We start from the raw sequence: 24,206 nt of genomic DNA on the forward strand, positions 1-24,206 counted from the left end.
TGTTTATAAACATTTATTACATTGATGTAGTATTCCTTCTAAAAATAATTAATATCAGTGCTGTTTATAAAAATGAGTCTTTCTTTACACCTACGGAACCCAGTGGGAAAAATTAGATATGAAGAAAAAATTTAAAAAGTTACTAATCGATAAAATTTGTGAGCAAAGTGAAAAAAATCTAGTTTTCAAAAATGTGCAGTACCCATAGAGTTGAATGTGTAAGGACAGAGAAGTTCCCTCCATGAAATGGTACAAAGAACACCAGGACGGCATATTTATTTCTTCAAGAAGAGTTAGTGAAATATTGTGTACAGGGCGTCAGTGTACTTCGTCAAGCCTATTTATATTTTATGATCATCTTCGAAACAGAGACGCACGTAAATAAATGGAAGATAATTGTAAGTGCCTGCAATGATGTTTTCCATCTAAACTTTTGAAACCCAACACCATCGGCATTCTTCCTGGAAGAGGATACTACCATCAAAATAATCAATCACGTATTGCACTTCAATGGCTTGCCTACCTGGAGAAAACAGAAGGACAGAATTATACATCCTTCTAAAGAAAAATAGATGTTTATAAGTTTCAAGTCTGTAATTTATGTTGATGTTTGTAGTATTTTTCTATAGGTCGTAATCAGCCCATTTATTAAAATTCAGAGAAGACCATAAATTTTCGCTATGAAAGAACACAGATCAATATTATGTGTACAATATATATGGGATACAATATGTATGAAATTTGGGAGTGTGAATTTTTTTCAACTGTTAAATCTAATCCATCATTGGCACTATATTTAAACACACATTCTTCTACCATAATACGCCATTATACCAACGGGATTCCTAACACCATTAAATTGTATCACGTGGCGGATGAAAATAAAAATGAAGTAATTCGATATTTGTATATTGTTTCATTGTATTCATTTATTAATATATACAGACGAAGCTTTTGGATGAACAGCCAATTGTATCAGGAATAAAGAAAAGCAACAATATATTCATATAGTGGGGGCGCTAGTCTGTGTCACGTGTGCATTATATGTGCCCTCATTTTGACTGCTAAGTGTTATTACCCACTTAAAAGAGAGTTAATTTCTTTTGGTCGCGTGATCAAATCATGGTTCATGGCTGTTTAGTCTCCATATTGGATTGAAAATGGCGGATCATGACCTTGTTTAAAAGCCCATAACTCGGTCATTTGTGGACCGATTTTAATCGTCTCTTTTCCTTTGGAAAGAGAAAATTATATTCTATAATATTGTATTCTTGTACTTTTCGCGAAATTTGCGCCGTGTTCCCGAAAAATTGAAAAGAGTATAATTGAAGATAAAATTTTATTCTATTTTCGTAATTTTCCCGAAAATGGCTAATAATTCAACATATTAATAAGACACAAAAAGAAGCAGAATTTAACAACCTTCAAAAGGTTATACAACATGCTGGCTTTAGTTTAAAACTAAGCTATATATTGAAGGAAAACTAATAGTATGTATGACTAATTGTTACAAAAATAGTTTTTCCTCCGTTTTTACCTTCTAGCAATATATCTGAACTATAGAAGCTAGTCCATCTCACGTGCGAAATTTTATGTCCCCTAAGTCTTGTTGTAGGGTTTGTTAAACACATATACAAGTATGAAAACGGTTACATGATCCAGATCGTGGTCGTTTGGTTGTTATATTTAAAAACGGACGACAAATTACTCGATTTTTTGTTTCTCCCTTCGTACCCAGTAGTCCGAATTTACAGCCTAGTTGCTCATTTTACTCCTTTGTAACGTAAATCTTATAGTTGTAAATTATAGTGTAATTTGAAAAAATGGAATAATGACGTATTTTCAGATACAAGTTTTCAAAAAGTGCATTCAAAGAGCAAAAATAAATAAATAAATAAATAAATAAATAGAAATAGAAGAAGGAATACTTCTAAACAGAAAGGTCCTAGTGGATAATATTGGTAGAAATTAATAACATAGTGTCAAAAATTAAAATGAATATTGCATATCTTACAGTCGAGATAAAGACAAACATTATTTATAAGGGTTTCTGCATTGGTCCAAACTAGTACTTTTACATTTACAAAAGTCACAGCACAATATTTCCAATTTTCTATAGGGACATACAATTTCTCTGAACCCATCTCGTAATTACATTGCTTAGGAAAATCTTCAGGCTCCGATGGATCATCTGTCACCTGCGAAATTAAAGTACCGTCTTCCTTTATGTAGGCATAGTCCAATGGATGAGTTTCTTAGATGGTTCTAAAGCACGAATCCATTCATAGTATTGCAATTAGCTTTTTTTTACGTGAAGTCTGATAGATCTTGAAGTAGGGGACAAATCTTGGAAGTTTTGTAATTTTTAAATTAATTTCTACATCTTTATTTTTGACAAGAAAAGAATTTCTTACAAAACCGAAAAATCACAGCTGTTTCATGAGCTAGAAAAAAGCTACAAACACCGCCAAATTCCAAAATGCCTCAATCATCCGATAAAACAAGTTATAGACCTTATGGCGGTTGCAAGGAAAGTTCCAACTAAATCTGTAAACTGGAAGACATATGAAGAGTTTGTAAGAAGTATTTGGAAAGCTATCTGAGGAGCTTCTCACACAAGTGAGTGCATGAACATTGTTTTCGACGTTTATAAGAAGAAAATTGTAGAAGTGCTTGAAACGTCCAAGCGATAACGGAAACAGCCTGTAGAATATACAGTCCCAAGTGACAGAACACCGCTTCCTGTAGGTACTGACGCCTACTGCGCCTCATCTAGAAACAAAGAATTGTTGCAGTCACACTTTGTTGATTTGATATTCCAGGAGAAAGATACTGTTACTTCATCTTTTCCGATTTATCTTGGTAGTGTAGTAAAACATGGTCAGCCATGATGTGTTTCTATAAAATATGGGATGGATGAGAATCTGACCATGAAGAAGCAGATGGGAGAATCCTACCCCATATTTCTCACATGACACTGACTTCAAAACTAATTAACGTGATTATTTGTTCTACTGATAGGGATGGTTTCTCTTGATGCCCTTTATCACTACCTACAAAAGTGGAAAAGTTTATGACTGCAAGAATTTTGGATTTACTGTGGAGTAGGAAAATCATCGCAGTACATTCCACTTGACCCATTTCAAAGCAGAGTATCGCTTGCTGATTTAAAAGCTTTACCAGCTATTCATTTTTTAACCGGCTGCGACGCTACAAACAGCACTTTGAGAGCAGAAAAATCATGTGCGAAAGACCTCTTGTTGGATTTTGGCAAAGGGCCACTAAATGATAACGTGAAAAAAAATAGCATGGGAACTTTTGGTTCGTGCACTTGGCTCAAGCTTAGATACAATGAATAAATTACGTTTCCATCAGTTCCATCAAAAGAAATTCGAAACTTTCAAGATTTGGCCCCTACTTCAATATCTATCACTCTTCACATAAAAACAAGCTAATTGCCATGCTATATGTGGATTTGTGCTTTGGAACCATCTCAGAAACTCAATCCGTTGCACTATGATTACATAAAAGAAGGGGATACTGAATTCTGCAAGTGACAGATGACCCATCGGAGCTTAAAAAGTTTCCTAAGCAATGTAATTACGAGATGGGTTCAGAGAAACTGTATGTCCCTATAGAAAATTGGAAATATTGTGCTGTGACTTTTGTAAATGTAAAAGTACTAGTTTGGACCAATGCAGAAACCCTTATAAATAATGTTTAAGTCTTTATCTCGACTGAAAGACATGCAATTTTCATTTTAATTTTTGACACTATGTTATTAATTTGTACTAGTATTATCCACTACGACGTTTTTGTTTAGACGTACATACTTCTTCTATTTCTAAAATAATTTTTTGCTTGCACGTTTTTAAAACTTATATCTGAAAATACGTCATTATTCTATTTTTTTCAAATACACTATAATTTAGAGCTATAAGATTTACTTTACAAAGGATTAAAATGAGCAACTAGGCTGTAAATTCGAAATACTGGGTACGGAGGGATGAAGAAAAAATCGAGTAATTTGGTGTTGATTTTTAAATCTGACAACCAAACGACTATGATCTGTATCATGTAACCATTTTCATACTTGTATAGGTATTTAAGAAACACCACAACAAAATTTAGGGGACATAAAACTTCGCACGTGAGATGGACTAGCGCCTAGAGTACAGATATATTGCTTGCAGGTAAAAACGGAGAAAGAACTGTTTTTGTAACAACAATAAAAGTCATATATACTATTAGTTTTCCTTTAATATATAGCTTAGTTTCAAACTAAAACTATACCGTTTTAAAGGTTATTAAATTCTGTTTCTTTCTTGTGTTATTAAAATGTTGAATTATTAACCATTTTCGAGAAAATTCCGAAAATAGAATAAATTTTTATCTTCAATTCTACTCTTTTTCAATTTTTCGGGAACACGGCGCAAATTTAGCGAAAGTACAAGAATAGAAAATTGTAGAGTGTAATTGTTTATTTCCAAAGGGAAAGAGATGATTAAAATCGGTCTATAAATGACTTAGTTATGAGCGTTTAAAGAAGGTAATGATCCGCCATCTTGAATTCAATATGGCGACTAAACAACCATGAATCAGATCACGTCACCAATAGAAATTAACTCTCTTTTAAGTGCGCAATAACACCCAGCAGTCAAAATAAGGGCACATATAATGCGCACGTGGTATGGGCTAGAGCCTTGACTAATATGGTACAACAACGTGAATGAATTTCCTTAGATGCAAGGAATGTGGTGACTAATTTCGCATGTTTAGTCTCGCAAAACATTACTTGAGCTTAATGTGGAGACGACTTGCCATGTGGGGCAATTTCAGCCAGACCACCATAATTAATGATCCGAAAGAACTGCATCAAAACTAACAGTTCCTGGTATACATGTGAATCTATTTTTTCTATGAATGACACATTATTATATCTTTATTAGCAATATTAATAGGATGTTCCAGTTCAAAATCGTAATTCTATTGTCTACCTCGGAGCTTTCACTACTTGCCAGGCCTAATTGAAACCGTATAAATATTTAGAAACCTTCAAAGAAAGAGTCGTATATTTTGACACAGAGTCAGTGATATTGACACTACGAGCGTCAGAACCTATAATACATCCAGATGCATTTCTTGGCTCGATGACGAACTAGATGATTTTTTGTTTAAAAGAACGCATACATCAAGAAATTCGTGTCCGGAGGACCTAAACAGTACACCTGGGAAATCTATGATCCCGACACGGACACAATAAATTACCTTTGTAAAATTCGAGGTTTTACACTATATTACAACTTTAGACAGAAGTTAAGTGTCAATAGTCTGGGGCAAATTATTGTAAATCAATCCTATGAAAAAATTTCCATCGAGTCGCCGCATCAAATTTTCAGGGCTCGAGACATATTCTTACGGAACCACAAGAGAAGAAATATAACTTCAATTATAAGAAACGCTGAATAATACCAAACATCTATCAAACAGTCCCATATTAGTATAAAAAGCGAAATTAGAAAATAATGTACAACAGACATATTTCCCCCATCCACAACTACACCTTATTTTTCATCGTCACAGACGCAAGACGAGGAAAAACCTGGAATCCAACCATCAACTATGAACAGAGTGCAAGGTATAATGTCCTCTCTCTTACATTTTGCACAAGACTCAAGCGAATCCAAAGATACCACACATCTCTTTTTCTTCCGATGCCATTCGGAGACCACCCATGAAATGATTTCAGGTACGAATAAAATTATCTTTAAGCATTTTATGTGTGCCTAAATATGAAACATTAAACATTAAACTTTGTTCAATATCTACAATATATATATCCTTATTTTAGGTTTCAAGAATACATTATCTTGAGCTTCCAGTTTTTCACCTCGGCGTAACTAAATAATGAGTTTCGAGTTTCTAGGATCGACACAAAAAAGCAATTAATACATCATCCAACAACGTTTCGCCTCTACTACACGAAGAATGAGGAAAGAATCAACAATAATAATGTTCAATCTATAAAATATTTCTAGAATAAAGCAAATCAAGTTTTGTAAATATTATTCATTACCACATTGATTTTCAGGAAAAATAATTCACTCTCTGTCTCTCCTGTTCTTCTTACAATAGTCATGGAAGTATTCTCTTGTACCTGCTGTTAGTCGTTCATGATCATTTAATATATAATCTCTGAATGTTATATATTAAATGATCATCATTTAATGATCATTTGTTATGATCTGAGTGATCATTTGTTATGTGTGTGTGTGAGAGAGAGAGAGAGAGAGAGAAAGTGAGTTCAAGTGCTTGCTAGATGTCAATAAGTTGTTCTCTTTTCAGGAAAATAAAATAAGAAACATCTTGTACATTAACATTTTTAATTATTTCCTTACAGAGTTTGTTTCCTCTACCGTCGGAAGAGGAATTACAGATACACCTTTACTATTGCACACGCACTCAGAAAAAGAATCATTTCATTTGCAAAATTTCAAAAATGTACACTGCATGAAAATATATTTTGTTAAATGTATGCTACTTAAAAATCCTGTCTTTTATTTCACAGCACATTTGGTTTCTCTGAAAACTATTTTACCGGAAAAAAGTACATGTACGGAAATTCGAATTCAGTTAATTTTTTGCAACAAAGAATACCAATAAAAATTATCATGTGTACTAAAAATAACAAACAGAGTTTTCTGATATCTAAATTTTGTTGTTTTCAGATTTTTTAAATTTTGAAATTCAAATAAAATTGTTCAGAATTTTAAATCGGAAAATTTCAAAACTAATTTCTAGTTACAAAATATCAGGATTAAAGTTTCAGAAACATAATTCACTTAAATTTAAAACCTTGTTCAAAAACTTGTTTCAGAACCCTTAAACATTTAAAGAAAATTCAATCGAAAATTTTGTTTTCAGATTTTTTAAATTTCCAAACTATTTTTAGTCATGATTAATTAACTGCTCCTGATTTCTGTAGGAATTAAGGATGTTATACTTAACTGCCAAATGAAATAAATTTTATAAAAGAGGGCAATAATATCCTAAAATAAATTGTTGCCAATAATTTACCCATACAGGAGAACAAGGTGAATCGATCAAACTTTATTATGGTTCTATACTATCCTCACTATGACAATTTCCAAATTTTAATAGGGTGAGCATACACAAACGCCTGGGTTTTTAGAGAAGTGTAAAATATACTCATGTCCTATGTGTGTCTGTACTCATACATAACGTTATAAACCGTCATTAAAGAGAAGAATACATGTGGTCAATAAGCTTTCAAAATTATATATTTTTGGCATTCTTTCCATAAAACGGGGCGAACAAATCACCTAAATATATAGGTGTAATACTATAGGCCTATACTGATATAACGAATTTGAAATCTGGTACTTTCCAAAATTTGAGGTTGGGTCGATACCTCTCCTCAGGGATCACGTTAATGCATCCCTGTCCTACACTCTACACTTACCTGGACCGACAATGTGATATAACCTCATCAGAGGGAATATACTAGGTAAAAACCTTCAAATTTTACTTTAAAAAAATTATACTCACGAAAAGAAACTAGATGAGCCATCAAACTTACAGGGGTACATATCCAGTTGTTTATGTACCCCTCCTGGGTCAGGGAACGTATCAATTGCTACGGGTTGTTCTATGCATCCCTGGACCATGGCCCCTGAATCAGGGAAGCAGAGGCATAAAAGCGCGAACTACTGCGCATATTACTTTCTTTGAAATGTGTATATTAAGTGCAGCTAGGTAGTTCAAACATTCTATATAAAGCTATTCTCCCCGTACAAAAGCAGGCATGTCAACTAGTAAAGTAACAAAAATGCGTTCAGGAGAAATGAATATATGCTTATACATTGTACTTACCTCAAAATCTCAGTGAAAGACTGCAATGGACTAAATGCAACTTTACATGTATTGCCATCTTTTTCAACCTCAGACTTCTCCATCACTGGCGTTGGGAGTTTTGTGGTTGCATTGATTTGACTTGCGGGTCCCATTATAATTGTTTTCGCCGTGATACCAACTAAATATTTAGAAGCTGGTTCTAGTCCTACTACCTGAAATATAACCCAAATCAGTCATTTCAATTTATTATTATTAAAAACCTCATTTCAATTATTTCATTTAGCAAAAAAAAAAGAAAAGAAAAGAGAAAGAAAGAAAGAAAGAAAGAAAGAAAGAAAGAAAGAAAGAAAAGAAAAGAAAAGAAAAGAAAAAGAAAGAAAGAAAGAAAAGAAATTATTGGTTTCTGTGTCATAGCGCTACCTCTTGTCAAAGAAAATATTAAAGTAATAAGTTAACAATCCATGAAATTGAAAATGACTTCAAATGAAAGAAGTAGTGTAGAATATAAAACTTCTGTTTTTAAAATTAAACTATAAAAATGCACCTCACAAAATCCTTTGATCAACTATGATATGAAATGACAACTCCTAATGTTTCTTAACTTGTATTTTGTAAATAGTTTTGTTTACCGAACATCTACAAAGTTATTCCTATTTTATTTGCACGAACTGTCACCGACCTATTGTGGCGTAGTGACCCCTTTTTCTCTGTATTTATATATATATTAGGTACATTATACTATAGTTAGATGGGATATTTGGTATGAGTGCATTTCTGGGCATTTTTCGTTACGTGTCTTCACAGATGTGGATCACCTTGCTTAATCTGTTGTGCTCTACCGACACTCCAGATGTCTTTCTAGAGCATTTGAGTACAAATTCGCAACACTTAATACTCAGAGCGTCACTGTTGGCTAGGACCCGTACCTGGTGATTATGCAACCACACACAACGGGCATGAAGCTGTCCGCCATTTTGTATTTGTTCAAGATATCGACTTAATACAAACGAATTATTGTTACCTGGTAGAAGCTATCAATTCATATCCATTTAGACCAATTTTCACTTGGCAGATTATCCGGTACTCCCTACGTTCCTTTGGGGAATCCCTTGCGCGTGCATGGTAGGATTGTGAAACATGCAAATTTCAATACAGTAGGTATGACTTCTTCAGTAAATTTTTTACCCGCCCTCTTTACGCTGGATAGTTCCCGAGCTATTGGCGTCGGAAACTCGGAAAGTCATTCTCCCACGCTTTCGGCACCTTGTAGATCTGAAACTATGTCCGATAGCCGAAAGTTCAAGAGAACTTTTTTTCTTGTCTCAGTGGCAGGAGTCACCTCCAAAGAGTTGTAACACTTATTTTGCAAAACCCGATATATATATATATATATATATATATATATATATATATATATATATATATATATCTGTGTGTGTGTGTGTGTGTGTGTGTGTGTGTGTCTGTGAGTGTGTGTGTGTATTTGGTTACTTTTGAGGTGAGGTGAGGTAATTTTAGTTTAGCGTCCCGTTCAGCAGCGAGGCTATATGAGACGTGGACCAACTGATTAATGTGGAATCCGAACCACATGAGCTCCCGGCGAGAATCGAACCCGGGTCTCCCACGCCTTGGTTACTTTTGAATTGAGTGATCTGGTACCACAGCTATTGGTAGAAGTCACATGATTATAGTACTGCATTCTGATTGGCTAATAGGTCTTTTCTGCAATGTATAGGGAAAAAATGAAAGGGACCTTCCCTTGTCCTCTGCAACGGTATGTAAAACATATCTTTCATAACTTGCGTAAAAAAAAGTTTATTATCATTAGTGTTATTACCACTCGTTATTTTGTACGTGAGGATTTAATGTAGAGTATTTAGTCATTTACTAAATTTTGTTAGTTAAATAGAAGTGAAAAACTATATTTTTGGAATATTATTTCACGTTGTTACTCTGAATTATAATGAAGGCATTAGCTGTATTGAGACCGATTTTAAGTTAAAACATGTGGTATATCATGATGTTAAGGAATAATTAAGTGTATTCATGAAATCGATAATCGAAGATAACTCGAGATTTATATGTTTTATTCAACGTGTCAGTTATAGAAAGTTTATTCTTGTTACATTTTGAATCTTACTTTTTATTTTTTGTTTTGTTAATAAAAGTTTATGTCGATTTCATTCCAAGGTGGTGTTTGACAATTTAAATATCTACTTAATCCTGCAACCAATGAAGGCTGAATATTCAAATGTGGTTAATAATTATCTCTTTTCCAACTATACTTTCTTATTTTTACGTGCGCTAAGCGACGTTATAAAATACATACCTGTTGGGGATACCTTTCTCAGGAAGCACAACTTAATTCTTTTTCCTTTGCGATTTTTTTAAAAGTTAGTCATCGTAAAAGTTGAACTTTCTGGAAGGGTTCTGGTAATGGCGACATTACCCACCCACAACAACGGTACAGCAGAAGACAAGTCTTATTTTGTAACAAAATTGCATTTGCATTAAAATCGTCTTGATTGGCGTGAAAGGCAGGCGGGATCGAACCGAAAATTTGACACATGTTATGCAGTATCGTTAAATGTTTAATAGTCATAATGGCAGTAGGCGGTGACTCTTCGTTATTTATGGAAGAGGAGTGGAGTGGATTTTAGTTTAGCGTCCCTTTCAGCAGCGAGGCTATATGAGACGTGGACCTACTGATTAACGTGGAATTCGAACCACATGAGCTCCCGCCGGGAATCGAACCCGGGTCTCCCACTCCATAGGCGCATACGCTAACCGCTTAGCCAGAAGTGAGCTCTTTATTTATGGAAGAGGATTTCGTACATAGTGAAGATGATAATAATATGTTCAATATATTTTTAATGAGTTCTGTTGATCAGAGAAAGGCAATTGAATCTATGTCAGAGGGTGAAGTGAAGAGTTTGCTTCATATGGTCTGTGGAAATAAAAAGGTAGAACTTAGTTGTTCTGCTTCTAATGGAAGGGGCAATGACCTTGCACGTAGTGGTAGTGGTGCGAGAGGAACAACAGGTGTTCCTTCAGCTGGATTTAGAGTTGATAAGAATGAGGAATGTAAGTTCTACTCCGTCTTTAAATAGTTGTTTTGGTAAACTTGAAGTAAATTTTGCTATGCTTGCTTTACGTTTTTTCTTTGTTGTTTTGTCTTTCTGTGATGGATCAAACCCTGTACTCCTGTATAAGTTTATTAAACAAATAGTGAGTTTTCAAGAACGAATTATATTGTATTTCTTGCATTGTTATATTCCTTCAAAGGAAATGTTTCAGGTGTATTAAGAGATGTTTTGAATGAGTTACCGAACCACTGTAAGACCTAGGAAAGCACACGTGACTTTATTTTTCACAATTTGCTGTCGGAATGTGCAATACAGAATATAATGGTTGAGGATATGTATCGCCCCCAAGGTCATTCCAAGAATTTGAAGGACTTTGTTGAACGTATTGTTTCCGTTATCGTTTATTAAGATTGAACTGTGGTGATGATAAGCTAGTTAGTTTTGTAACTAGTGGCATTGAAGCATAAAAAAAAAAGTCAAACGAGATTGTGATTATTAGAGTTGGAAACATTGAACATTGCTACGAATAGTTAATGTGCTGCCATCTATAAACTTACTTTTGATAAATTGACCTATCGAACCTTGTAGTTTCGCAAGGTAATAAGAACAGTCAACATGTTATAATTTTGAGAGTGAAATTGTTTCGAAATTGTGTCGGGAAGATGAGAAGTTAAAAGTGTATAGTGTATTGTGGTTTGTATAAGGAAACGGGAGCATTGTGAGTGTGTGGTTAATATTCCCTGATTCTAAATTTATAACCCTTTTTTTTTTATTTGTCATTTTCGATCAGACGAGAAGGTGAGTATTGGTCACCCACTTAGGAATGGCCCCGACTCCTATTAGATCATCTGTGCATGTACTTATTAATATTTGTTTGGTAATTGATTTCTACTTTCGATTTTGAGACTAAATGAAAACTTCAAATTTAAATCAAATTATTATAAATTAAATGAGTTGTGGAAGAATAGCTAATTTTCGCCTTCCGACATTAAACCGTGATTGCGAGGCAATTTCACCCAGGAATCGGTTTGTTAGTTGTTATTATATTTATATGTTTTTCTTTAAATTATTTGTTATAATAAATTATGTCTCAATTGAAACTGATTACTTCTAATTTAAAAACTGTTTAATAACCCTTTCTCCAAGTCTTGTTTTCCGTAACCACTCGGAAAATGCAGTGTACCTGCCGTTTCTTTGACTTGATTGCTGCATAGTAATTTAGTTACCTTGCGAAACTACCGGGAAATATTAAGACTTGGTTAAAAAGAAAGGTATATGTATATTATTTTGGAATTGAACCTGAGTATTAGAATTACGAATGAAAGACCAGTCATTAATTGAAAGTGTAATAATTAAGGAAAATAGCGAGAAGGTATTTAGGCTTAGTATTAGAAATTATAGCTTTAGGATTTAAACCTGAAAAAAAAAACATGTCATATAACCTTCTTGAGTGTTTTTCAACGGGTGAGAATGGTAAAGGGAATTCTCTCCTAGTTGACCTTGGCGAAGGGGAAAGAGCGAATGCTTGCGGAAACGGGCGAGTAAACGATGACGATTCCTCGCTTGATTTCGCAGGTATTGTTCTTCCTCCACATCGCGTGTTAAAGCCAGCTGTTAGACTAGCTATAAAATGTAATTTCGATAAGCTTCTGGGTGATAACATGTATAAAGCTATAGAAAAGCAGGTTAGTAAGTTACCAGAAATAGATGGAAGTAATGGCTTTGAAGTATGTAAATTTCTATTAAAATTTGACTTGTTACAAGCCCAACTCGATATGTGTATAGAAGCTTTGTTAGTAGCCTCTCTGAGTAAATGTACAGGCCCAGCATTCGAGGAAATGCAAAGGTTATTAAATATCACCACTGACTGGGAAAGAATTATAACAGCATTTTTAGAAAGATTTGTTACTCCGCTAGTTAAAATGGAATTCTTGAAAATAACGTTGTATAGAATAATGCAAGTAGAGGAATCCTTGGTAGATTTTATTAAGGAAAAATTAAGTGTATTATTCATTTTTGATATGAAAATGTCGGAGGATGAATTAACCAAAACTATTGCTAATCTTGTACCACCTGAAACAAGGGATTTAATGATAATTACTCAAGTTCCCCATACTGAGAAGGAATTAATTGCATTTGCAGAAAGTTACGAAATGAATCGGCGTTACCGGTTGGATTATAAATTTATTACACAAAAACAAAATCAGAATGTAAAGCCCCTTGGTTATGTTAACGAGAAAAATAGGCAGAGGAATAATTTCAGTAAATGTAATTTATGTGGTCTTAATAATCATTTTTGGAAAATGTGTCCTTATAATAAAAGAAATGTTCGGGGAGAAAAAACGTACTATGTTAGTGAGGAACAACCTCCCTCTTTATTACAAATGCCTGTTTCGATTTGTCGAGAACTGTACCCCTGTATTATTGACTCTGGAAGTAGTCTGTCCTTAGTTGAAGAACGAGTATTGGCCAGGATTGAACGTAGGTGCCGTCCAAAAACTAGAGTCGTGAACTTTACCCTCTCAGTCATGAATTCTGAACCTATTAAAATCTCTAAACAAGTGGAACTAATATACTTTATAAATGGTGTTAAGTTTGTAAACTGGTTTTCGGTGGTTCAACATCCATCTTTAAAACTGCTAGTGGGACTTGATTTCCTACAAAAATATAATGTTAATATAAACATTCGAAATCGTGAGTTGAACTTTACGGAACTTAATTTAACCGTAAAATTAACTGAATGGAAACAAGATAGTTGTGAATCCAGTGATCTGTGCCCACAAATTTCTCGTTTTAGGTCTCGTCCTGAGAACTCTGTGTCGCCGCTCGACCTTGACGCAGGGGGAGCGGGGAAACCCAGACCTAGACAGCGAACGATGCAGCCGTCAACCACTTGTCAACGTCGATCAGCTGATTCCTTGAACAGCGGCCAGTCAGCCCAGCAGTGTTTCCATACACAACGCAGAAGAGCCAAGCGGAATTTTTGTCGGGAGGAGTCCAAAGTTCGGCAACCAAAACCAGGGACCAGCCAGCGATTTTCCACTGTACTTCAGAATCATGATGTTAGGGGAGGTGAACAGTATCAAGACATTCCAGCTGGAGTACCAATTTCCAATCCTACCATCCATGATATTTATCCGGAGAAAGAAAATACAGGTACAGTAAATCTTCATGAAAATATTTTTTCTGACGATTTGATTCCTTATGTTGAGAACGTTTTAGACAAATATAAGGACGTTATAAATGAAGAATTAGGAACAGTTAAAGATTTTGTTTATGAAATTAAAATGAATGATTTAAGTCCGAGTATAGCTCAACCTTATCCTATGCCACGTCACAAGTTGCGTGAATTAGATGAATACTTGGATGAATTAATTAAGAAAAAGGTAATTGAGGAAGTTTCCAGTTCTGCCTATATTTCTCCATGTTTCCTCGTGAATAATCGCGATGGAACCAAGCGGCTAGTGGTAAATAATTTTAATATTAATTCAAAAGTGCTTGTAACTGGATTTCCAGCTCCTAATGCTGAAGCTACTATTGCCAATATAGGTAAACATAAGATTTACAGTGTCCTCGACGCCAAGGGGGCCTTCCATCAATTATTGTTAGACGAAAACTCTAGGCAATATACTACTTTTGCTACTCCAACTAGGTTGTTAAGATATTTGAAAATGCCGATGGGTTTCAAAAACTCACCATTTATTCTTTCTAGTATCATGAATAAAATCTTTAGGGATCTCTTAGGAGATTATTTAGATATATTTTGTGACGATATTATTATTCATACAGATACTATTGAAAAACATAAAGAAATATTAGAGCTAGTTTTACAGAGACTACGAAAATGGGGTATCACTATTTCTAAAAGAAAAACTAAACTATGTAAAAATGAAATAAAATTTTTAGGTTATATATTTTCAGGTGGATATATGATGATCGATGATGACCGAGTTCAGGTAATTAAAAATCTACCTCGTCCTAAGAATCGTAGAGCGTTGAGTAAGATGATTGGTTTCTTGTCATATTGTTTAAAATTTGTGAAAGATTATGATGAACTAATGGGTCCTTTACATGCTTTAAAATCAAATAAAATACCATTTCGTTGGGGAAAAGAAGAAGATGAGATACTAGATCAAATAAAAGAGGCCATTATAAATCATATTGTATTGAAAGTCCCGGACTTCTCTAGTCCTTTTGTAATCCACATCGATAGTAGTAGTAGGGCCTATAGCGCGATCTTAAGTCAATATGATGATGAAGGACGTCTTCGTCCTGTATATTTCTTTTCGAAAATGATTCCATCTAGTGATTGGTCTAAAAGTATTTTCGATCTTGAAATGAAGAGTTTAGTCTATGCTTTAGATAAGTTCGATATTTACTTGCAAAAGAAATTTACTATTTATACTGACAATGCTAGTTTATCTTGGATATTAAGAAATCATAAAAGGCAAAAGAAGTATGGTTCTTTAATAGAGAAAATAAGTAAGTACTCTTTCGATATAATACATCTGCGCTCTTTCAAAAACCATCTCGCAGATTACATCAGTCGTATGTATAATTATGTAGATTTTACTCCACCCAACAGTGATATAGAAGAGATTAATAGTATTAATGAACAGAAAGTCCATCTTTCTTTTGTAAATTTCTGGAGTCACTCCATCTTTAATAAACCACTGGCTGAACATCAAAGAGAAGATCCTCAGTTGAGAGAGATAATTTTAGTTTTAGAGAGAAAGGAAAATAAGGATCCTTACATATTGAAAGAAGGTGTGTTATTAAAAAGAACTAATGGTAGGAAATATGGTGGTTTACGTGCAGTAATTCCCCATTCTTTGCGCTATTCTGTTATAAAGTATTGGCACGAAGAATTAGTGGGGGGATGTCACGGTGGGATCCAGAAAACTATCTCTAAGGTTGCATCTAGATTTACATGGGATAAAATGTATGCTGAAATTAGTGATTTCGTTAGACGATGTAAAATTTGTCAAGAAAGCCAAGAACTTAATCGGAAACCGTATGGTACCTATTATTCTAAGGAGCCTCGATACCCAAATAATGTCCTACACTTAGATTGTATGGGAGCTTTGCCAACTAGTAATGGATTTAAATACATTATGGTTTTGACAGATAGTTATAGTCGATTTGTTATAATAGAACCTTTAAGATCTCTGAATTCTAAATTAATCTGTTCTAAATTAACTAAGATCTTTCTAACTTACGGGTATCCATTTTCGATTCTGCATGATAATGCGTCATACTTCTGTAGTGAGTACTTCAAACAATATTTGTTTAGTTTAGGTATTAAGAACATCTGTACTTCACCTTATTCTATGTCCCCGAACAGAACAGAGCGCATGAATAAGACGATTAAAGGGATACTCAGATCTTATATTAATAAGAATCATACGAAATGGGCTAACTATCTTTATCAAATCCAATATACTTTGAATATAACTGAAAATTGTGAAACTCAGAAAAGTCCAAGTGAGCTATATCTTGGGCGTAAAATGTTCAATCCATTAGATGTTAACTGGATTTTAGATTTGGGTATAATAGAGAAATCACAAAATAAAGAAGAGATTGATGATATTATAGTTGATAACATCGAGAAAGCTTGGAAAAGGAGACAACAAGCTTATAATAAAAAGCATGTACCTAGTAATTTGCCTGTAGGAGAATTAGTGCTTGTAAAGAAAATGTTAAAATCATCCTTATATAAGAAATATTATGCCAAGTTTGATACTAAATATTCTGGTCCATTCAAAATTTTGAATTATGTAACACCCAATACTGTGTGGGTTGAGTTAATTAGTAATCCTAATGTAAAGTTAAAACGTCATGTTCAATTTATAAAGAAGTACTTGCCTCCAAGAAATGTAAGCAGTGTTGCACATCTTAGTAATAATAATGACTAAACTAAGAGAAGAAAGAAAAAAGGAATTGTTCATTTCCAAGATAATGTCAATTATATATATATATATATATATATTTGTGTGTAGTTTATGTAATGTTTCTATAAGAAATGTACTGTTGTGTATTTTTACAATTCTGCAGGTACAGAATTATGTGGATCCACTATGTTTGTGTTTGCGTCTGAGACATCTGATTACCTTGAATCTACTGCTTGGTCGAGGAAAGGCGATTTTGTCAACCCGAAGGCGAGATATGTTTTCCACTCTTGTCATCTCATGGGTGCTTCCAGTCAATCTGTGGTGGATAAGGAGGAAGATCTCATCTTGTTGTGAACATCTACTTCTGGGACTTAAGATAGGACGTCCGGACATTGGTAATCGTGTAATATCTGGAAGTTATTGGATTACGCTTGGTGAGTCGAACTATTCTTATTTCTGCATGCAGTGATTTGACATCAACAGTGAATTATAGTTTTTTTTTTCTTTTTCATTTCGCTAACCATTGTAAAGAAGCAAAACTTTCCAGAGGGGAGGAACTTAATATGAAGCATAAAAAAAAGTCAAACGAGATTGTGATTATTAGAGTTGAAAACATTGAACATTGCTACGAATAGTTAATGTGCTGCCATCTATAAACTTACTTTTGATAAATTGACCTATCGAACCTTGTAGTTTCGCAAGGTAATAAGAACAGTCAACATGTTATAATTTTGAGAGTGAAATTGTTTCGAAATTGTGTCGGGAAGATGATAAGTTAAAAGTGTATAGTGTATTGTGGTTTGTATAAGGAAACGGGAGCATTGTGAGTGTGTGGTTAATATTCCCTGATTCTAAATTTATAACCCTTTTTTTTTATTTGCCATTTTCGATCAGACGAGAAGGTGAGTATTGGTCACCCACTTAGGAATGGCCCCGACTCCTATTAGATCATCTGTGCATGTACTTATTAATATTTGTTTGGTAATTGATTTCTACTTTCGATTTTGAGACTAAATGAAAACTTCAAATTTAAATCAAATTATTATAAATTAAATGAGTTGTGGAAGAATAGCTAATTTTCGCCTTCCGACATTAAACCGTGATTGCGAGGCAATTTCACCCAGGAATCGGTTTGTTAGTTGTTATTATATTTATATGTTTTTCTTTAAATTATTTGTTATAATAAATTATGTCTCAATTGAAACTGATTCCTTCTAATTTAAAAACTGTTTAATAACCCTTTCTCCAAGTCTTGTTTTCCGTAACCACTCGGAAAATGCAGTGTACCTGTCGTTTCTTTGACTTGATTGCTGCAGCATCCAGCCCCGAATTAAGGAACAGTTATTTTAAAATCAGAAGCCAAAAACCATGAGTGAACTATTTCAGCTTCTAAATGAATTTAGTTTTCATGAACTTTATTCTAAATAATTCGAGTTCAAGACACGATCGCAAGCGGTGTTGCCAGTTTTACCTAGAGAGTTAAATAAACAGAAGCTGAAAAATGTTGTGTGCTTCGTTTGTGGAGGTCCTAATCTTAAATGGGACTGTCAACAAAATAAAAACAAAAACTCTCCTGTTTCTTTGTCGTTTGTAAGGAAAAATGGAAATGAGCCTTCTTTAAAAGAAAACGAAAGAGTTGCGTTAATGAACATTAACATTTGTAACATTGATGCTGTTGCGTGCTTGGACAGTGGATGAATCAGTAACTTAACTACTTTGGACTTGTTTAATAAAATTAAGAACTTTGGCGGTGTACGCGTCGATTATAAAGATTGTTTCAGGGGGTGGACTTTAATTATTGAATCCTTGGTGTTACGGCCTTCAGTGAAAGTGTTTGTAGTTGTGGATAGACATGTTTTTCAGTGTAAATTTTATGTGATGAAGGACTTAGAATATGATACCCTTTTAGGGATAGACTGCTTCCGTCAGGAGGGATTGCGGATAGACTTTAGTGAAAATAGCGTATTTTGGAAGAAAGCTTATCTTTTCACTCCCTTAATCAAGAAACCTCCCCCCTCCCCTAAATCTTTTTACAGACGAAAATCTGTCGCTGCTTTGTCTCGTTCCAGGGAAGAGAGTACGGACAGTCCAGTGATGAAACTGCTATTGAGAGAGACTCACTCCCGTACGCCCTAGGCCTTTAAAAACATTTTTGGAGGTGGAGCTGTTCTGCGACGTGAATCTACGCTTGATGGCGGTTAGAGAGGTCGATGAATTCCACATCTCAATCCAGATATTAGGTACAATGAGAGGCGGAAGGATAGCAGGTATTTCAACTGTGATGATGTTCCTTTCATGATACATGATGGTACTTCTATGGAAATGAGTAGTATACAAGAAACAAATTTGTAAAATAAACATAAAATGTAATTAAATGTCATTTAATAACAATGCACCGGGTCCATCTCATCGACTGGATGTTTTCCATGTTAGTATTACCGCGATACATAAAAATGTTGTTTTAGGTGATAATTTTGGTACTGATTGTGTCAATGGAATACAGGGTGATCCTTTCATGTATCTGTTACAGCCTACTAATGATAGTAAATGGGACATTCCTGTCGAGGAAAGAAAGATGATTATTGATGGTATTGATAAGCAATTATTAGAACAAGATAAGAGTTTAGGATGTTTTGTAGATAGGCTACTGAGTAAATATGATAATATTATTACCCACCGTATTGGTTGAGTTAGTGATTTTGTATATCATATCCAGAAGAAGTCTCCCCACCCTTACTACTCTGTATATATATATATATATATATATATATATATATATTAGGTACATTATACTATAGTTAGATGGGATATTTGGTATATTATGGAACAACGCTGTTTCTCATTTAAAATTTTTCCCCGTCCTTTTTCCGGTATTAACTTTTTTCGTTTGTCGATCTGCAGCAAATATTATATATATATATTTACAAAAAAAATTTCAGAATAAAATAAAAATATAAAATAAAATGAATAATGATGATGGTGATACTGATGTGTTTTGTATGATGTTCACTTTCCTTAAGACTATGGTAGCGTGAATGTGCCACTGATTGGTAACCGCGAACCCACCGGGCCCAGGTTGGGCAAGCTGTCAACACTCACTGACCCATCCACCAAACCAATAATCTCCGGAAAATAGAACTCAAATTGACCCAGAAAAAAAATGATAAGATTTCTAAGCCTCCTTCATTCTCACTCGCAGTCCAGTATCCCGATCTGCAGATCATTGTCTGCATCCCATCACGGGATAGGTTGCAAACCACAATCTAACAAAACAAGACACTGACCCAAGAGTGAAACTGACAATGAGTGCTTCGAAAATCTGAATGTTTGTATTTACTAACCTAGAAAAAAAATTCTCAAACTGAATTCTAAATCGCGCAACGGGATGGAATTTTGTAAACTGAATGCCAAAAATGAATTTTGTTGATCTTATTAACGAAGTGAATTTTTCCGTCAGGTCTGTGATTCCAACCCCGGTCACACTAACTGAAATCAATTCTGTATGTTTTCAAAACGCTATATTTTACTTTCGTCACACTGTTCACGTACTGCTTTTCAAAACTGTACATTCTACTTGCTAACAATACCACTGAAGTTAATTTACTACATAGTTCTAAATGATGAACTTTGTACCGGATAAGAAAAGATTGTGTTTCGGCTCGTAATTTTATTTACATTAATTGTACTGTATGATAAGAAAATAACAGAATAAAGTTTTAAAAAAATTCGCAAAGGTTGGAAATTGAGAAAATTCTTTACATAGCTGAATGGATAAGCTTGTATACAAATTAATTAGAATGACATTTTCTCTCCACATCTCGTGGGTAACCTTCATGTGTTCTCAATTTCTATCGACTATAAAGAAATCATATGTCGTCACATTTTGTTACGAAAAAAACTTATTATAAAACACAATACTACACACATGTACTACTTTCCATGGCTGTGTGTATACTGACTTTCTTTCCTTTGTATTTCTCTCGGTCAATGTTGTGTAAGTGAGGCTGGCACAGAGAATTTAAACCAGTAGGGTGGCCTCTTGTATAAGCTCAGACCTATTCACATTTTCTTTCCACAACAATGAATTATTTTCCTTGACACTGAAGAAATACACATTAGAAAATTCAAATCAAAATTATACTTAACCTAATCCCTATCCTAACTAACTTAACCTAACACATATGAAATTCACTTTATCAGACATATTCGTAGAATAGTATGCACAGCCGGGTACCAAGGACGTACAAAACACTTTTTATTCAGCTTTCAAATTCTTTTAAATAAAAAAAATCTGCATAAGTTTTCAAATCTGAACTTTTGTTTTGCTAATTGAAGGAATTTCAAAATACAAATCGGATATTTCACCGTTTATGAACATCTCCCATATCAATAGTCATACTAGCACCCTTGTCATTAATGTGAGCCGAAACCTTGCCTGTAAACATTTGTCTCATCGTATCCAACCTAAAGTGAAGGTGAGCACAAAACCAGAGAATGGATTTAATTTTGTAGCATTTAGCAGTATGGAAAATTTTGATGTTTACTTATTCAAAATATAATTTAAATACTGGGAAGAAAGTGTGAACTCGAAAGTAAACACATTTCTTGGACGGTTTATGACAATCGTCCACACTGAAACTCAAAGAAAGAATATATCCCCCCATTGAACGAGCGGTTTCTGTCATCTCTCTAATTTATACATCATGCAACTTAGGGAAAACGACGCGGAGTTAGCACATTACAGAAATCACCGACTATTGTACGAAAATGAAGTACACAACATTTGTACCTCATAACATAAATACTCATGTTATAGAATGTCATGCGTCCTTTTCCATGGAAAGTCAGTTCAATAGTGAAGCTTACTTGTAACCATTTCACTATAGCCTGACATACTACTCATCGAACATTGGTAGCTTATAGCTGTTTGGCAAATAGTGCAAGTTACTTGTGGAATCACATACATACAGAACGGCTGGAAATTATTAAAATCACTAAGAAAGTCTTAAATTTTAAAATGTTTGTTTCAGGAGTCATACATTAAAAGTTTTCCATCATAGTTATTAGCAAAATGTAAAAAAAAACTCCAAAATAAAGAAAAGGAAAGTAGAAATACTTTATTTTGAAGTGTCAACACCATGTTATATCGTCTTTTCACTCCGGCGTGTCAGGAAAGTTAATAGCTTTTAAACGATAAACATAAGTTTTAACGATACCTTGAAATATGAGGTATATTCATTTCGTTCTAAGCCTAAAGGTGCTACGATAACCGTGAGATGGTAGAAACTCAATAAAACGATTGTATCATTGTTTCTTAGAACAGAATCTAAAGTACAAAGCACTGCCATCTATCGTTCAGTTTTAGTAAGGCACGGAACGTTGAAATCTAAGCAATATCTATGAAAACTGCACGAAAATGCTTCTTCGCAGAGAGCCTCTGTTTCTGAAGCTGTTAATCAAAAGTGCCGATTCTAGATTCTGCTTGTACCCTATTCTTTAGACTTGGCCCCATGTGATCTTTCTAAGTTAGAGAAACAGCGTTACAGCGATTATGATAAGTTAAAGATTGCTGTTCAAGGCTGATTTGACGTCTGTAACAATTTTTTTCCTGCTGGTAATTTAATCTTACCGATCGATGTACCAAGTGCATTGAGACCCCGAAAAGTTATCTAGAAATCAGAGTAAGAACTTTTAAACTTTTAACGACTACATATATTAGGTTTAGATCCTATTCAACATTCCTTGTATAATGGTGGACAATGTTGCTTTACTAGTTAATGACGACAGTTTTGAAACCAAATACAGAGAATGAGAATTGAATCAGTTACATCTGTAGTTTGGTGTGGAGAAGAAACAAAAGTTGTGAACCAAAGACTTAAGAACAACTGAATATAAATTTCGCCAAAGATTAGTGACTTATCTCATCATAAAAGAAATACGAAAGAAATTTTGAAAGAAATGCAAATAACATAGAAATGTGTAAGTGGAGGCAAAGAAACCTAACTTAAACACACTAAAGACGAATCATTCAGCGTGTAGTTATCGTAGTTCAGTGATCAAGGCGTTCGACCAGTAATTTGGATGTTCTCGGATCGGAAACAAGGTTTAAATATACCTTTCTTTTACTTTAGAAGTTTTGGTGGCGATTGATTCGCGAGTAATACCGTGGTTCCGATTCGATGTTAGGTTTCTTTGCTCCCACGTACACATTTCTACGTCATTTTTCTCTGTTTCAAAATTTCTTTCGTATTTCTTTTATGATAAGTCACTAATCTTTTGCGTAGTTTATATTAATAACTTAAGTTGTTTATAAACCTTCGGTTCACAGTTTTTGTTTCTTCACACCAGCCTACAAATTTGACAGATTTAATTCTCATTCTCTGTATTTCGTCTCAAAGCACTCGCTATTAACTGGTAAAGCAACTTTGTCTGCCAAGATCTTACAAGATATTGATTATAAGAAGTTAATTTTAATGACAAGAGAAACGATAAAAATTTTACATCAAAAAAACACTATTCTGTACAACCCGAGGCTGTTATTATCTTTAAAAGATACAAATTAATAGATTATTTCTCACCTCGTACTCATATGTAGCTTGCTCAGCATTAACCAGTAACTCTGTAATAGGATAGTATTTATAACATAGGTCCACGTCATAAGTATCAGTTTGCTCAACATTAATTAAATACGATCTAATCTTTCCGTTCGCCAGATCTGGGTGATCCCACTGCACTGTTAGAGATGTTGCAGTGTTCGAGGCGAGGCGAACATTCCTTGGTTGTGTAGGCTCTATAATTAAAAAACACGGATTAGTATAGAATAATTCTGACACAAATTATAAGACGACAGAAATCACTTTTAAAATTTCTACACACGTTTCCAGTGATCACAATCGTATAGAAATTAGACAAGACAGTGGAAATATCCGCGTGCCTATCCGATAAACATTGAAATAAATAAATATGGATAAATAAATATTCAAACGTTATGATTATCTTTTCTTTCGAACGTTTAGTGACCTTTCCCACTTACCTTGCCTTTCAGTGAAAATCCCAATTCAATCACTGGAAGTTTTCTTTTTTGTTTGTTTGTTTCTTTAGTTTACAATTCCATGATTATGGTCCGAGGCTCAGGAATAATGTTAATGAAAGAAATAGCAGAATAAAGAAAATAGCAGAAAACCCCCAACAAAATCAAATCCATGTACATGCTGTTTATCCACCACAAAGTGCACTTGACGCTAGATTGGATCGAACCATGGTCCTAGCTCATCAGAAGAATGAGTATAGTTAGTGTTGGAAAATTTCATGAAAAGTTCAAACTTGAAAAGTTCGCGCGAAAGTTGGGTTCATT

General features: G+C 34.2%; 1 protein-coding gene across 4 annotated transcripts in view; it reads right to left on the reverse strand.

Moving 5' to 3' along the window:
• LOC145673404 (uncharacterized) overlaps positions 1-24,206 on the reverse strand; it is a 491,254-nt gene that overhangs the window by 59,408 nt on the left and 407,640 nt on the right. For all 4 annotated transcript variants that reach the window (XM_081743072.1, XM_081743073.1, XM_081743074.1 and 1 more), the window contains 2 exons: positions 23,431-23,642; positions 7,894-8,087 (listed from right to left, as the gene is read on the reverse strand). In XM_081743072.1, the coding sequence (XP_081599198.1) occupies positions 7,894-8,087; positions 23,431-23,642 (406 nt within the window). The remainder of the gene's footprint in view (positions 1-7,893; positions 8,088-23,430; positions 23,643-24,206) is intronic.

This window comes from Thermobia domestica, chromosome 16 (assembly GCF_964235325.1).
Source record: "Thermobia domestica chromosome 16, izTheDome1.hap1.1, whole genome shotgun sequence".
NCBI classification, from domain to species: Eukaryota; Metazoa; Arthropoda; class Insecta; order Zygentoma; family Lepismatidae; genus Thermobia; species Thermobia domestica.